Raw genomic sequence first — 17,805 nt, 5'->3', positions numbered from 1 at the left:
TATATATATATATATATATATATATATATATATATATATATATATATACATTGTTTAACTATTGATTTCTGATAAATGTTTTGTGATATGCAAAATCAGGAGTAAATATTACTTAGACTATATGGCTGTGACACGTCAATTTTTTTTATTTTACCAGCCTTAGTCTACCTATGATTTCACTGGCACATTTTGCGTGTTGTTACGTCTACGTTGTATCTGTACGGTATACCAGATCTGGCAAACTGTACTCGCCCACTCTGTCACACCATCGTTTGTGCACGTCGCAACGACTGTCGGTGGCGAGAAGACGTGTTTATTGAAGGTGGCAGCACTGTTCAGCAGGCAACATTGATTTTTCAGCGACAAATATGGATTTTGTTTCGTAGCACGATACACGCTCTGCATTCTTTGCAATGCAATATTTCTCGCAGCCATATTTGTTTATGTATATTATATATATATATATATATATGTATATATATATATATATATATATATATTGCTAGCGGTGAGCTAATATATTTGTCGCGTGTGGGGAAACTGCTTGCCTGCGTACGCAAGCCGATTGTTATTGGAAGCAACGTATATATAATATCAGAAGTAGATAATAGGGAATATATCAATGTAATTTTGACATGGATGTCTATTCACAGCCTGATTAGTATTCGGTAAACACGCGGTAAACGAAAGGCAAGTGCCGTGTGAGCTGCTCTGTAAGCCCTTGGGGACGGCAGGTCAACGGCGGCCCGCACGGACATGCCGGCTTCTGTTGGCGCTTGCCATTCGTTGGCCCGTAGTCTTACGAACCCTGACGGCTGGGCCCCCCGATGCTTGTCAAGCAATTTCAAGAGATGAGCATCGGGGCGAACTGGTCAATTAGCAAACATTTTTCCTGATTCATATAATTACTCCTTGTCAGCTGGTATTTCATTCGGCCGCCAGGATACGCTATCCCAGGGCGGTGCGTCTCCGCTTGTCACGGCTCGTTAATTAAAAAGCATACCGGAAAAATTAGCGAATTTATCCCGTCCCGATTTAATGGGCGAACGGGGCTCCTGGCGATGGTAAACGTATTTATTTATTAACAGTTATAGAATAAAAACAGGAGAACTGGGCTGCGTCAAATTTGCCCGAATGTAATCGAATACATCGGGCCATAAAGTTTCTCTCAACTCCGTCATTGAACGAGGCAGCGAAATCTTTCGTACGTCGTAAAATTTCGAGAATTTTAATGTGGTTTTTGATCTCGGATAATGAGTTCGGACGTATTTTTATTTGCATTCGGCTCTGCCTTGCACCGCCGCGCACGCACGCATGCAGACCTGTGCAGATGCAGATAATTGCATGCGTTGCAGCGTCTTCAGATCGAGATCTCGTTATCATAATGGTTTTTAAATGGTTTACACGGTTGCGCGCGCGCCGCCGCCGCTCTGTTCTCTCTGCCTCCGCCTCTTCCTTCTATAGTCATCACAACGCGCACCAATTATTTCCTCTCTTCGGCTCCTTTTTCTCTCCGCATCTCCTAGCATTCCTTCTCTCCGTGGGGCGCCGTATAAACGAAACCGTTGAATATCTATTTACATTACTAATTCACGCGCCGAGTAGCTCGCAGTTTACGAAGCCCCGAGAGCCACCTACCGGGAGTCGTTGTACTAAACGTTTATCTGTCATAACGCCCGACGTTTGACCGCCCCGCATTTGATTGCCGACTTCGTCGGATTGCCGCGTGCGTTCGTATATCAGAAAAGCGAGCGAATCATTCAGCGTTTACGTTGATGTTAACGCTCGCACGCTCCGCCTGACAGACGAGCGGCCGACACCGGGAAGCGATGAATCCCGCTGCACCGCGACCCGTCGCTCCTAAAATCCGATTAGCAGGCGAGTCGAATGCTGCCACACGCACACACGCGCTGCCCATAAGTTTACGGCCGTATAATTTACGTGTAAGAATAGGAAAAGCGCGCGGCGAGAGTGCCGCTATTGCACCGCGGAGGTTCATACGTTAGAATTAGCTCGCCGAGCGAGCGAGCGAGCGAGCGAGCGGCGGTGGCGGCCGTCACGTCGTCGCTTTAGCAGGCGCAGCACGCAGCAGTATGCTTAGGCACAACATCGGTTTTGGTACGCCCCGCCCTCACACACATACAACATCCCTCCGCAACTTGGCTCTCGATAGCAGCAGTAGTAGTAGGAGATTGACGACGCTTTAGACAGGGGAGGAGACCGAGGAGAGGAGAGTTACCATTTTTATTAAAACTGAAAGACGGGTTTCTCTCTCCCTCTCTCTCTCTCTCTTATCGCCGGGAGTGTCATCGTCATCATCATCGTCGTCGTCACCATCGGCAACGACGCCGCGATCGCATTAAGTGTATGTATTTGTCATCGGTTGACGTCGCGCGGCGACTGTCGTCCTCAGTTAGCCGCGTGTTTGTGCGGGCACAGCGGCCCACACGCGCGCGCTTACGCATGCAGGCGTTGCTGTCTCTGCTGCTCCCTCCCACGGGCGAGATGGTGCCGACGCACCGAGGCAACCGCCACGGCTCGCCAGGCTGCCACGGGGCGACTAAACTGCTTAGAGCTTTGGGACTGCGTTTTGTTGGGCGACTAAGTGATAGCGATATGAAAGATTAAGCTGGACGCTGGCGGCTCTTATTGATCTTCTACTTACGACAGAAGCAAGAAGCGCGCTCACAGCGAGCAGCGATCGAGCAGCGAGCAGCGAAGCCGACCGGGTCCGCCAATCAGTTTAGCCGGCCCACATCAGAGCTGCTTGCTAGATCAAATTGAAATATCAAATCCTGCAAATCAAGGCAGTGCCTGCGATATGTTTCTGCACGGCGCTTTGATCGCCATTGCAAATCGGGTTAGATCTCGGCTCTTTCAGTGCGAGTGCTCGTATCAAAGCCTGGGAGGTGAGGATCCAGTTTGAATTATTTACGGCGCTGTGATGCACCGCCTCCCTCCATTCAATTTCGTGTATATAGTGGGGCATATGAAGGGGAAGTGGAGATGCGCGACGGCGGTAAACTTTATTAGCGATAGAGCCAAACGACGACCCACTATCGGAGCGCGTATGCGCCTACCTGCTTTTACGTAGTCATGTAAGCGGACCGACAACTCGTGGCTAGATAAAACGGTTCCTATCGCAATGCCGACGTAGGAGCTTCTGTCTCTTCCTGGAATCCAGTCTGCGCAGTCAAGAGTTGGTTTAGATGCGGGGGGCTGAACATCCGTTATAGTGTTCAGGCAGTGGTGTAGCCAGGATTTTTTAACAGGGGGAGGGGGGGGGGAAACAGCGAACTGCGCAAAATAGTGGATGACTTAATATTTTAATGGTTCCTCCGCCTCCGTCTCCACACCCTACGCTCTCCCACCTCTCAGCTCTGCAATCTTTGTTTTGGGCGGCATGCGAAAAGACGACATTTTTGTTCGTTGTTCTCTTCTCCCAAGACATGTTCTGAACTGTTCAGTGGCGGATCCAGGATTCCAAGGAGGGGGGTTGAAAAACAGGCGGAGGTATGGGGGTCCTCCACCAGAAAATTTTGAAAATGTAGATCGCAGGAGATGGTATTCGAGGCACTTTTGAGTACATGTACAGCCTTCATTCTGACTACGACAATTCTCTTTTTAGTAGAACAATTCTTTTCTTTTTTTTTACTTTTGGATCAACAGGGGGGCACATAGCCCCCTTTGCCCCTCCCCCCTAACTACGTCACTGTGCTCAGGCCTTGCAGTAACAAACAGAGATGATACTCAATCACACCACTGGTTAAGAAAGCAATTTATGCGAAAATTACACACAACAAGATAATTACGTTTACCGTATCTGTCGTTTACCCTATATTAATAATTATTATACCACATCTTGGTCTTAGTGATGATTCATGTTAATATTTGCAGCAACGAGATATTTCAGTTTATATTCAGTATGGTGGCGATGCTGCATAGCTTGAAAAAAAGCAAAGAACTTCTATTATTACCGGGTATGCGAAGATGATAATTCTCTTCTCTTGTGTACATTTTCTTCTCATAATTGTAATTACAATAAGCAAACCAAGATATATATATGTACTATAGATACACACATGTATATATACATTCACAATATTTATATATGCGCACACATAACGCACGCACGCACACATAACGCACGCACGCACGCATACATGCACACACCCGCATATATAGATTCATGAGACTGTATGTAACTATATACGTGAATTCATATTTAATTATAACAGTAACGTACACAGCCAACCGAGTGCGCACCGGTAAACCATAACAACATATTTTCGAGATCAATTCAACACAAACTTTACTTGTTTGTGAAGCGATAATTATAGCCGGGAGTTGTTTTGCATCGACGACTTGAGCGGAAAATACTTGAGTAACCACAAGGCGCGATTTGCTACAGATAATTCCGCGGCGGCGCACGCACGAACAGATAGGGACGCAGTGATATGCTAGCTACACATGGTCACACATATACTCGCACACAGGTCCGCTATAACGCAGGCTTCACCCAGTGCAGCTCACACGCGACGGAGCAAGCACACACAGTCACACACACACTGGAAAAGGGAGAAGATGCCAGATTCGCACATGATATATAATTATGTAATAACATGCATGATTCTTGGCAAGAACAGTTGCATGTGCGAAACTGAATATTTTCGATTGATACCATCAGGAGTGGATAATAGAGAAGTGTCTATTAGTGTGGATAGAGAGAGTTTCTATTATCCACTCCTGATACCATCGCACCGCGCCTCGACGATGTGAACGCCGTAATAACAGACCCTATTGTATAACAATAGCCACGCAACGGGTCAAAAATTTCACATTAACCGCGCGCCATGTTGACGTATAATCAACACGTCAGCTTTCGGTTATACTTTACGAGCACTAATTTAATTTGTTAACGCGAACATTGATAAAACCAGGCCTCGCTGCGCTAAAATCGAATTACCGTCTGCCACAACATCGCCAGCTCCTAATTCATTACCACAATGTATATTAATCAGCTGGTGTCTGTCTCTCAATGAGCGCACGACGAATGCAACAGCAGTCGACGCGATGGCAACTTCTGCCTCTCGCGTGCCGTGCATCTATACATATTTAACAGCCCGTAGTGTGGACGTATGAATGTCATCTATTATTACGCAGCGACACAAAAAAACAAAACTCGATTGCGGGAGGACAGAATAAGGGATGGCAGTAGCATGCAGCAATAGCAGCGGCGGCGGCATCAGCGGCAGCAGTAGCAGCGGCGGCGGCGGTGGCGGCAGCAGCAGCAGCAGTAGCAGCGGCGGCGGCGGCGGCAGCAGCAGCAGCTATAGCAGCGGCAACAGCAGGAGCAACAGTAGCAGCAGGGGCGGCGGTAGCAGCAGTAACAGTAGCAGCAGCAGCGGCGGCAGCAGCAGCAGCAGCAACAACAACACCAGCAGTAGCAACACCAGTAGCGGCGCCAGTAGCAGCAGTAGCAGCAGAAGCAGCAGCAGCAGTAGCAACACCAGTAGCAGCAGTAGCAGCAGTGCGCGCGCGCGCGAGTGCGTGTAAAATGGTATTTCGATGGCACGTAGTAAATAATAAACTATATTACTTTCAGCCGTGACTATATATAACGAGTGAAATGAGAAATTCAGTGCGCGAACGGAGGCGATAGGCCGTTTCCTTGTTCACTTCGTACTGATCATGACTGACGAAAGGCTAATCATACGTGCTATACGGCCATAAGAGGGACGCGTCGTAAACGCGTGTGTCGCTCACTGCTTTTACGTAACAGTTACGTGATGCCGCTAAAACACGTTAGAAACCGCGGGCTCTCTCGGAAAACCAGTATGGCGCGCATTACGCGTAAAAGCTCGTTCCGCTGATGTGTCCGTGAACTGCTAAAGCGTGAAAATATTCGTGATAAAGTTTAAAAGCTCTCTAGCCGTCAACATTTGAAGGCATGCTCCCGTAGTCGCAATTCCCCACGACCTATATACACATTAGTGGCATTTTATTTAGTTAGTTATATATCTGAAACAGTTAAACAACATTACGGCATTGCGAATGAATTGTTTACAATGCAGTAATTTTCAGTGTTAATCGTATTCCACGTTTATCACTTGTCCACTTTTAATTAAACGGTGGTAATAAATCTCTTTTTGAGTCGCAGTATTTGATCGCAAATGTTCGCCATCTTGCCGTCGCGCATGTGTCGCTGATGATTAGATCGATGATGTTAATGCGAGATGGCGAGTACGGACGATGACGATGGTTGGTCAGCCTACCACGCACATCGCGCCCGTGCACAGAGTGGCGTAATAGCCCCGGTCGCGGATATGTAAATCACTGCCCAGGGAACGGCGACAGATGTTTTGCAATTCAAGATTTCTCACTGCCACGGATTTCCGATATTTTCCATTTGCGTGCCGGTTACGTTTTATCAGGCGTGAAATAGGCCTGAAGTGATTTTTTGTGCGTGGCGAAAACCGAGCGAAAAAAATCTAGCCAGAAGGTATCAGAAATCAACATGTGCTGCGAGACCACGCTGCTGGATCCATATGCTGCCGCGGGCTAAATAACAGCGTCTCAACTTATAGAGCAGTACACGCAGCAGAAATCCCTCTCCTCGTCACTCGCTGCATTACCGCGCCATCATGTTATATACGTACGCGGCCACGGGAGCGTACATTCACGGTATACGTGCTGCGGCTGCGAACGCTATGCGCGTGGGTGAGAGAACGGCGAGCACTTCTGTCTCGTCGATGCATGCGTGTGACTCAGCGCTAAACGCACCGCGATAGTCGAAAAAAGTCGTTCTTTGTAACGGGTACTCCGATATAGCAAATACCGCGTTAATTCATAGAAGAAGTGCGTATTATACCCACGCGCGCGCGTGTGTGTGTATGTATGCGCGCGTGGGTGTGTGTGGGGTGTGTGTGGCGGTGATAGCGGTATAGTCATGCGTACAAGATTTTATATTAATATGAAATTGCGTCGTTATGATAGCGGGCGGCTATTAACATTGTACACGCTGTATGCAATGTACATATGCACTTGCACAGAACGTTTTAATAATAAAATGATGGTAAATAAACACGATATGTATTTACTACCAAAGTCTTAATGTTTCACTACTCTCTTTCGCCTCTTATTACTGATAGTTTCCTGTAAATACCGTTGAAATGCTCAGCTGCATCAGACGAGTACATCGCACGCGCGCCGCGGTGCACTAACAACAAGAATATAGAGACTCTATTTTATTATTGAAGCGTTCCAAGTGTCTGCGGCAACGCACGCCACGCGCACCTATACATTTGCCAGGACTCCTCCACCCCGCCGATGCGGAGCTGCCAACAGTTCCACAGTTATTACAAATATCACCTCCGCCCAGCTATCGGCCTGCCACCGCTCTCTCGCTCTCAAACACGACCAAGATTATTACACCAGGCGAAGTAATTTTCACTTCGGTAATCATAGGATTCGTCACGTCGCGGGAGAAGCTGATTCGAGCGCCGCAGCAGCAGCCGATTACACGTGTGAGCGTGCGGTGGGAGATTAGCGATGGCTTACGGTAGAAAGGGCGGCGTAGACGTACACGGCTGAATTTAGCGGAAAGGTCGGATTATATCGTTATGCTATGAGCTGAATATCCGTCGCCTAAACCCGACCTGTGCGGGTCCGTTTTAGCGGCTTACTCGACCAAACCACCGGGGAAATGCCAAAAACTGTTAATAGCCTATGGCAGTCAGAGAGAAAGGGAGAGCGGGAGAACGGGGTGACTTGAGTATTATGAACTCGCGGCGTTTTGTCTATAATTTGTTTTAACCATAACCGCACGCGTGCAGGGACGGGTAAGACAATCCCCGGACTATGCTCGCCTGCTCTATCGAACGAGGAGTCGCAACCCAGTGAGTCAGGCAGAAGGCGAGCTCCTCCCAAGGGGCAACGCTCTCGCGTATAAAACCGTGGCTTCTTTGCTAAATAACATGTTTTCGCGCCGCGAATCCTTCACGGCAGCGGCTGTTAAGCCGCATTACTGTCTCACTAATGCTACTTTATTAAGCCGCCGACGTGGCGAAGACAAAAGAATGTTCGGGCTGCGGACTGCGCCTAGCCGCCACGCGCCTTGACACTCGCGGCTAATCAGTGGGGTAGTAACCACACATTACACGTATTACTGGCGCTAATAGCCGGCTCATTATACAATGGATACGGGCCGCCATTACGCCCACGACGGCGTATGGATCTGCATGCAATTGAGAAATGGGGGAAATCAAACGCCAATTGTGCTTCTGGTGGCAAACGAGAAGTAATGGGTGGTTACGGACCTTGCGCAGACAGATTGGCTGTAAAACGCACGAGAAAATCAATCGTGTTATATAGAGGATGACATATCTAGAAGCAAGCGGGCACGGAAAACGACGTGGAGCCTTACGCGTGAAAACTCGACCCTCGTAAAACCTCTATATACGATAACAGGATATAGGCGTACGCCAGTACACGAGATAACAATAGTAGTGTGTAACAAACTCGAAATGCCTTCGTATTTGAAAACTGCAGTTCATAGTAAGATGAACACCTTACACGAATTAAACTGGATGAATTGTGGGAAGGATGATCGTTTCTCTCTCGCTCTCTCTCTCTCTCTCTCTCTCTCTCTCTCTCTCTCTCTCTCTCTCTCTCTCTCTCTGCAACTCACTCGCTTGCTCTCTCTCCCCCATTCTCCCTCCATCCCTCTCGCTTTCTCCGTCGTGTCATTATCGTGCCGAAATAGCGGGAGCAGATAGTGGGGGACTTTCGTCAGCCAGTGTTTCGCGCAAAATCATACTGACAGCACCTTTAAATTATGGATATCACCGCCGATGAAAACACTGCCGGATGACAGCGATTCATCGCTGGCACATGGGTGTATTCCCACCATCGACGTGCACCTGCACCTGAAAGAAACCAGCTTGAATCCCCGCACAGTGGAGCTTAACGTGCATGCAGAGCCTGAACTGCCTGGTAACTGGCGTTTTTATTGCAAATCAATGCGAATATGACATCAGACATAAAGGACCGAGTGGTAGGAAACCAACGGGTTAACTGCAAGTCAGGCATTCGATTTACGTGTGAGATAACGCGAGTGTGTTTTATGGGTATGCGTATTGATTGCTCGTTTATATTTACTGATATCATTCTTCGATACGTACAGTTCAATCAGTCCGAACTGGATTATAGAGCCATTTTATATTGCAGCTGCAACATGCAATTATGTGCGACATGATGCACTTTATAAACTTGTAGCAAGACTTTAATAGCTTTCGAACTGTAATGTTCTAAATCAAATTTCTGATATATTGCAACAATTTAATAGGTTTTCATAAATTTGTGCAGATAAAATAAACCTTTCACATGCCACCAACTCAACGAGGGAAAGTGTCATCTAACTGTGGAAAGGTTTATTCTCGTAGAATGATATTACTTACATTTTTTATCCTATTATTGATAACAAATTTCATTTGAAAATTAACAAACAGTAAGGCAGTGACATTTAAAGTACCATTTTAAACAAAATCTGATGCAATTTACACTGATTCCACACCTCCATATGAATTACAACGTCCAACAGAGAGAAAGCTGTCAGATGTATAGTATTAAAACATATCAGAACAAGACAGGACCTTGTCTGCATTACAGAACACCGATGTTTTACAGTTACTGAATTCACAAGTAATCGAGTAAACCACAAAATCACAACACTTAATTCCATGCAACTTAAAGCCTAACTTGTGTTATATTACATATGTCACATTTTCATGTGATGCTAGAATGGCCTACTACTGTTTTAAACACAAACGCAAACTGCACGAAGCTGGATAGTGAACCCTTGCATTGGAATAAGCCACATACTGGGTACAACTGATGCAGGCGCAATCAATACTCAACCACCAACACTTCAATAAGTGAACATGTGGCGCCACCTGTGTACAATGTTAGGTTAAACCAAACAGACACGCCATACTGTAACAGAAAAATTACATCTCAAGTTACCGTTAAAATAACAAGGCTTTTGAATTCACTGCGTATAATCTGCCTAGAGTTTATTCTATGTATGACTGTTACAACACATTTGAATTGAAAGTACTGCAGCCCAAGTGAAGATAGAGTCCAAGAGAAGTTAAATTGCCGTGGGCTGACCATTGCAAAATGTTCTCAGAAAGCTTTTTAGAGCTATTAACACAATAAACCCGCCCAACTCATGGTACTCCTTTGCCACCAGCAAAGCCTTGCTCTCACTTTTTCTGTCACTCTCTTTTTTCACTCTCACTCACATACACGGGTACACGCACACGCACATACACGGGCGCGCGCGCACACACGCACGCACACACACAACACGCACGACACGAACACGCACACACCCATTCTCCAACACACTCTTAATATCAGTTTATGACAGAATATTATCTTAATTTCTACCGGGTGTTCATAGAAATCGCACACGTCAACTGAACAATCTCTCCCCTTTCCCCACGTCAGAGTTTGACCCCTGCAGAGGTCAGGCCTCTTGCAATAGCAGCCATTGCTTGTATGCGCAATCAGCGACAGCTAAGTAGCACCACACCTGGTCACCGCTAGCCATTGCTCAAGCCCACGTCGTGCTAGGAAACCTTGACGTGTACAGCGGCCCGTCGCTGCAGCTCGTAGGCCATCTTGTGAATCTTGAAGCCAAAACACCTGCAATGCAACAGTAGCACTGCAGCCAGTAGTCACTAAGGTCTTTAGCTTCGGAACTACTCCGAGTAACCACTAGCATCTGCACATTTGAAATACTGTGCAAACATTAATCGCAGAAGAAGGGAAGACATTAGCCGGGAGGGGGTACCTTTACGGAGATGCCCGCGAGAGGATGTGCAAAATTTCTGCCAGAACACCATGTAGTCTGACAGCGAATAATGGGATGTCGTTTATAATATCAAACCCGACCATTGCTACGACTCTCATCAGTATACCTTTCTTTATGATGTAAAATTTAACTAAAGAGGGTGGCAAGGATTTAGAAACCATATTCAGGAAGTTTGATGGGCCTTTCCGTCAATTATTCCTACATTCCCCCGCCACTGTTTCTTAGATACTATTCGATCCAATACTTGGCCAGTGCTTGCCAAACTAACAACCAGTTGTCACCTGCTTGATGTCTTTTCTGCTGCAACTAAACACAAGCACACTGCCACACTAACATCAAGCGTAACATGTACAGGATAGGCATCTCGAGGTCTGGACTGTAATAGGGCCTACCTCCCCCGGCTATGTATCTTGCCTACTTCCTCACAGAGCGCATGGGAAGTTTGAAGTTGGTGGCGGCCTTTTGCTGAAGTTGATATGCCATTGGATGGATCTTGAAGCCATATAACCTGTAACAAATCTGGGTGTAAGTAACGGCTGTGTGCGGTTGGGCACAAATTGCTGGCGTCATTAACGCAAAATGTGAAAGCGTAACCTGCGGACGTAAAGCAATGCTGGGCTCGAATGCGTACAACATGCGACCATCAGTAATGCAGTTGGGTCCACCTACAGTGCTGCAAAATGTTATTGCAAATGTGGTTGTCGTTCATAGTATGACATATGAACTTTTCTCTATACCTGGGGACGAACTGGTTGGCAGGGCGCTTTGGTCTGTACTCTGGGTGCACCATGAACAGCATGTGTGGGAAGCCAGTGCCAAAGTATGCTCCATCGGTGTGGTGGTGACGGGAAGATTTCGGCGTGTAGACGTCCATGCATTTTGGACAGTACAACTTCACCATTGCTTCGCCTGGCACATCACTCAAACCTGTAGCAGGTAGCAAAAGGTTAATCTCATAGACACACACAGGTTGGTTTGCAGATCTGCTGATAATCCAGTGTTCTAAAAGCATGAAAACGTACGAACCACATTTTAGCAATGTAAATAATTAAATAAATTAAATAAAATGCATGGTCGTTACCTGGCGTATAACGATGTCATTACAATAACCCGTGAGCTCAATAAGTGGTTAGCTCACTGGACACTATAACTCTCACCACGATTCTAGCATAAAGGCAACGTATTTTTACTGAGTTATTACAGTGATTATATAGTTGATACGTCACACTAAAATAATTAAATAATAATTGATGTAATTTACAATCAAGCACCAGTGCTGCCATCTACCTGGAAACATTAGACCTGAGGAAGTCTGTTGGAGAGATGGACGAAAATTTCGTCAGAGTAAGTTATTTTGTACTGATTAAGGATCTAACTGAGATTAACTTTATTAGCAAGCGTCAGTTGTTTCACTAATATCACGCCACTTACCGATAGGGAGCATTGGCTGATTTTCACAATAAACCCGTGGACAATGCCCAAAGTCTCCCTGTTGATACTTCTCCAACTGAACAAAACAAGAAACAGAAACACAATATAAGACAAGCACACACCTGAAAATCATCTATTTCCACAACTTGTGGTCAGCGAGTTGATAAACTTTTTGCCAATCAGCCATTTTGATAATAGCAATCAGGTGTGTCCCTCCACCCAAGGGAAATTATTTGCGCACACGTTTTTGCTATCGGCACCACACAGGCTACACCGGGTGGCAATTAATACGTGCAAAATGCGGACTGCATCGCCCCGCAGGCACACTGCAGGTGAAATGTTGAAACGTTGGCTGACTCACAGTCGATAATGTAAACGCTTTGAACATCTGATAGAAAGGTTGATCGAAAGTTGAAAAGTTGATCAACTCATCGACTTTTCGATAGTGTAAACCCAGCTTAAGTTGTGATGAACGTTCAATTAACTTTAGTCCTTCCTGTCATCCGTATGCATTTATAAACACACTCCACACGTTATCACTTTGTGCCACAGACATGAAACAATCGGGTGTCGATCTCCCCAACAATCAACATCGCAGCTCGCAGTCCAGCAGTAAACCAGGCAGTATTCCAATACGAGATCTTAACTTCGAACCCTGCACACGAATTTGACATAACATGATCACAAGCTACTGTGCATACATACATGCATACACAGTGACATGCAGTGACACGAAGCTATCAAACGTGCAAAACAGAAACTAAGAATAATGCAGAACATCATCGACATAATCTAAGTACTACGTTACTACGTATATAAAACGTACCATCTGAGCAATGCCTCTATTTGTGAGAATGTAGCGAGCGTGGATGAGGCCATACAACATCTCGGCTGCCTGCTCGATGAGGTCACTCTGATTCGGGTTGTCCTCGAGCTCGTCATCTGCAGATTAAAATCCACTCTACTCGAACATGTCCTACACCAACACTTGCCTGCGCAACATTGTTGCGCAAAGTTGAGCACCACTCTTTCAAGTGCACCTTCAACACGCACGCTGCATGCTAGTACTTGCACGTGCAAAACATCGCAGAAAGTAGAGTAGTGACTATGTATAGGACCACTATACATACACAAGTTGTATGCAATTATTTGGCCTCCGGAAATTTTTTAAAGAGGAGCAGCTTAAAAGTAAAGGTTATGTTTAGCGCAGTAACACTACTAATTACGTTTACACATTTATTAATTTACCAATGCATAACTATTTCAAGAAAATCATACAACTTTGTACATAACAAATTGAAATAACACTATGATAACATGTTTTGCCACAGAGAAACAAACCTGGTTCCAAGTCCAGAATCATATCTAATGCATGTCTATAGTGTGGCACCTGCTCATTGAGACCTGTCAGATTGAACTTGTCTTGTATATAATCTTCATCTACCTAAAAGGACGTAAAGCGGCGTTTATTATGGCTCCCTTATCACAAAAGACAACTTTTTAAACAGCAAGGTTATCACATAATGAAAGTTTAGATTAATTTTTGGTTACATTTTGTATTTTAAAATACTTATTAGAGAAAAAGAAAAAGTCTACTTACCTCACAGAAAAACTCATTACCACGTAAGCCACAAAACCACGATATCCATGACACCTCTTCAGAGCTGCTCATTTTGTCTAAAAATGTAAAAATGCCACAAGTTCATATAAATACATACATAAAGCACCAGTTAGTGCAATAATTTGTAACAACCCACAATGCCATACATAACCATCATGGATCTTTCTAGCTATTATTAAGCTAATTAATTATTAAAAACACCATCATGAGGATCATAACTGTTATTATAGATCTTAAAACCTAAAATTCTCAAGATAGTTAACAGTTCTCAAGTCTCAAGTCAGAATGCACAATTAAGGTCAATGAATCCACACTAAACACATTCAGGGCATTGAAGGATAGTGTGATTGGTGGTCTCTCCATGTTCTTGTATTTATTTTACCACTGAAACCAACAGGCCAGCATCTCATAAAACTAGAGCTACAGGACGATTACATTTCAAATCACACTACTTGCCCATGCACTTCAGCCTCAAATTCATTAAAAAATTGAACAATATTTCACATTTGTTTAAATAAACAAAACAAGTTTTTCCTATTGATTCTACGTAGTTTTTGAGACTCCACAATATTTTGAGCAGAGCGCTAGTCAATTTTAACAGGAAAATTGCAACCCACCTTTAGGCAATTCAGGATCTTTGTATATATGGTAATATTATATTCAGAAACATGAATTTTTCATGGCACTTTTTTATAAAGGATTGCAAAATCTGTGGCTCTCAAGGGGCTTGGACAATTATCATGGTAAACTGTTTAAATTGATGACCCCAATTGCATCTAGTTTCTCCTTGTAAAATCTCTTTGATTATTCACCTAAACGCATAATTGCAACAAAGAAAACGGGACAAAAAATTGCCTTAATACTGGCGAGTTGCATAAAAGTGATGAAAAATTACAAAGACTGTAGGTTGTGTAGCAGCCAATTCAGAGAATCATATAATGATTTACCTGCAAAATAGTGGCATAAATTTACTAATCGTTTAACAATACGCGACACGACTAATAAGCCACTATAATAGGTTTCAAAAATGATGAGTTTGATCCAAAAAATGTTGGAGGTCATGAAACATGTTATATAAGTATATATATATATATTAGAACCCCTAAATTTGCTCCTGAAATACATATGTCCTACAGGCCCATCTTAATAACTGTGTAGACCTTCAAACTCACAAGGATTTGACTAATAAATAGGGTGTTACCCCTTTAACCAGAGTTTTGGCATAGGCACTTATTTGAAAATTTGTACTCTTAGCACACTATGTTTAATAAAACTTCTTGGAGTTCCATCAAACATACTTAGTCGCATTTACACTTACAAATAAACTTTACTGAATATTTAATGACTCCGCAAACAGAATAACAACAAGTTCCTAGCAGAGTGTAGTCCGAGTTTCCTCTGACCAATGCCCACACTGATGATTTTAAGTGGATTTGGTTTGGGTTTTGGTCAGAGCAACTTGCCCATCCAAAACGTGGAATTTCTCTGATCCCACCGAGAACCGCTGTTTCATCGCTCCAAGCTCACAATTGAGGCTATCAATCAACACCTACCGGACATAGATCGACAGCTGAATAACTCATGTGCTTGCTCGCATTGGTAAGTACACTTGTGCTCCTTTACCTTAGTCGTAGTTCGATTTTAAAACTTGTTGCTCACGTACGCGTATACGCAAGTCTGGGTCCGATATGAGTATACAAGCATACGAGCCCTACGTCATGATTCTGTTACTAACCGAGACTTGCGTATAGTATGTCACCTCACGTCCCGCATTGAAAATTGGATGGCAGATAGCGGTGGGAAATTGTGAGCTGTTGCTCAATTTTCAAATCAAACTGCGACTAAGGTAAATGAGCACAAGTGTACTTCTACTTCTACTCTATATTGGCCACCATCAACATACCGATGATTCTGCCAATGGCTATAGCTAGCCATCGGGTGTGACCTAGCTTGAGTAAAGCCAGGTAGTTAGCCTTTTAGCCGAATGGCACTGAGGGTGGTCACAGCCAGAGTTTCTTTGTACCCTCAGTGGTTCTTTGGTTTAAGGATAGAGATGATGTCCAGGACGGTGATATGATAGGATGATGTTTATTACTGGACATGCTCTCTATCGTTGAGGCGGTTCTTTTACGTCCCCATTGGCCTTAGTATTACTGGAGACGGGACCGCCATTTTACGTGGTCATCCAATGTTGAGAGCCAGGTTTTTACACCTTGAGAAAATTCACTGCCCCGGCCGTGATTTTTACCAATGCGAGCAAGCACACAAGTTATCCAGCTGTCGATCTATGTGCGGTAGGTGTTGATTGATAGCCTCAATTGTGAGCTTGTAGCGATGAAACAGCAATCCTCGGCGGGATCGTAGAAATTCCACGTTTTGGATGGGCAAGTTCCTCTGACCAAAACACCAAATCCACCAAAATCGGCGGTGTGGTCATTGGTCAGAGGAAACTCGGACTAAGCAGAGTCATGCTAACTGAGTGTTGAGAAAAAAGTGTTGAACCATGTGATAGAATGCTACAAATTACAATATCTCTAACTTTACTTGCCTACGAGTATATAAAATACTAGTAAACTACAACATATTACTACAGGTTCCTAAACAGTGGTAACACTATGTGTTCGAACGGGGACATAATATATAATATATAGCACAGTCACAGGATAAGCCAACCAGGCTGCGAGACTGAACGATAGTCGATACACACACGACTGTGTATTCTGTCACCACCGTTTTCTTGGAGCTAAGCAATGACCAATGTAACATAGCACAGCACTGGTTAAATGAGCTAGTGACCCACGTAACAATTAAAACAAAATAATTGTTACTATCTAAAGGAACAGAGCTCCGTATAAAATATTAGTTGAACCATAGTTGAACAAATTACCTTATGAATTAGCACATTACGCACAAACTAAAATCAAAACCACAAACCTGAAAGCTGAAAGTGGCAAAAAGCTCGACGGTACTGCCATCTGGTGGATATATCAAAAACACCGGAACGACAAACTTCTAACTTTAGACATTTTTGAACATAACTTTATAACTTAAATTTAAATATTAAACGTGCATGTTATGCATGGGCGTAAATGCCATGGGGACACGGGGGGCATGCTCCCCTACTTTTCGAAGGGTGGTGGACACAATATCAAATGTCCCTCAGGTTTTTGAACATGTGCTTCTACATAATTATAAGCCCCTTAATTCTGTATTTATTTTGTGCTTATTTTTATTTATTTATTTATTTATTTAAGCAATTATCCATCATATACGATACATAGCATACTTTTACGATAAAATTTTGAATTCATAAAATTGGATAAGATATCGATCCTTAACTCCCAAATTTCTTAACAATTTCTTAACTAAATTTCTCAACACTAAATTCCTAACTAGAATAAACATAATTTGTCCTAACTTGCTGTGGTAGAGAGTTCCAAGCTTCAATTGCAGTAGGCCCTACAGGTAAAGAAGTTTTTCCCACTGCTTCCCACCCTCGGTTTAAAAATAGCTTGTCTCCACTAAATGAAAAAAATAGAAAGAATAAAAAATGACTACCGCGATTGATACAAGAACCACGACCGTACATACTGCTGCTAGGTGCCCTAGCCTAGGTAGGAGATATTGAAAGGATTTGCTAGTCTCGAGTTCCTCCATATCTGCTTCTACACGCATGTAGGGCCCATACATGGATTTAACCAGGAGCTATAGCTGGAGCTAATAATGACAAATCTATGCTCTTTATATGAGCGCGCGCGTAGGAGCCTATACTAGCCTTACATATTACAAGTCTACGTTAAAGGCCTCCTTTAGTGATGAAAAATAGTTACATATATCAAATTAACTATGTTTTGTACAACTACTAAGAAATTTA

General features: G+C 44.0%; 1 protein-coding gene across 2 annotated transcripts; it reads right to left on the bottom strand.

Moving 5' to 3' along the window:
* Window positions 1–9,409: 9,409 nt before the first annotated feature.
* LOC106820847 (casein kinase II subunit beta) lies at window positions 9,410–16,947 on the bottom strand. 2 transcript variants are annotated; one of them, XM_014825436.1, is made up of 8 exons: window positions 16,866–16,947; window positions 13,911–13,987; window positions 13,652–13,754; window positions 13,137–13,252; window positions 12,311–12,386; window positions 11,617–11,806; window positions 11,272–11,387; window positions 9,410–10,710 (listed from the first exon to the last, which is right to left on the bottom strand). In XM_014825436.1, exons 2-7 carry the CDS (start codon window positions 13,980–13,982, stop codon window positions 11,294–11,296), a joined length of 651 nt encoding a protein of 216 aa, XP_014680922.1. In that variant the 5' UTR covers window positions 13,983–13,987; window positions 16,866–16,947; the 3' UTR covers window positions 9,410–10,710; window positions 11,272–11,293. The 2 variants fall into 2 exon arrangements, with proteins under 2 accessions (XP_014680922.1, XP_014680923.1); XM_014825437.1 differs by lacking the exon at window positions 16,866–16,947 and adding an exon at window positions 16,819–16,859.
* Between the last annotated feature and the right edge of the window lie 858 nt (window positions 16,948–17,805).

Source organism: Priapulus caudatus, unplaced genomic scaffold (assembly GCF_000485595.1).
Source record: "Priapulus caudatus unplaced genomic scaffold, Priapulus_caudatus-5.0.1 Scaffold49, whole genome shotgun sequence".
NCBI classification, from domain to species: domain Eukaryota; kingdom Metazoa; phylum Priapulida; class Priapulimorpha; order Priapulimorphida; family Priapulidae; genus Priapulus; species Priapulus caudatus.
This window is presented reverse-complemented; position numbering and strand designations above follow the sequence as displayed.

What these genes read in the sequence shown, in the direction of transcription:
- LOC106820847 (XM_014825436.1), bottom strand. Translation starts at nt 13,982, where the DNA reads ATGAGCAGCTCTGAAGAGGTGTCATGGATATCGTGGTTTTGTGGCTTA. An exon ending in GATTCTGGACTTGGAACCAG is followed by an intron (nt 13,253 to 13,651) that starts GTTTGTTTCTCT and finishes TTTAATCTGCAG; the next exon opens with ATGACGAGCTCGAGGACAAC. An exon ending in ATAGAGGCATTGCTCAGATG is followed by an intron (nt 12,387 to 13,136) that starts GTACGTTTTATA and finishes TGTTTTGTTCAG; the next exon opens with TTGGAGAAGTATCAACAGGG.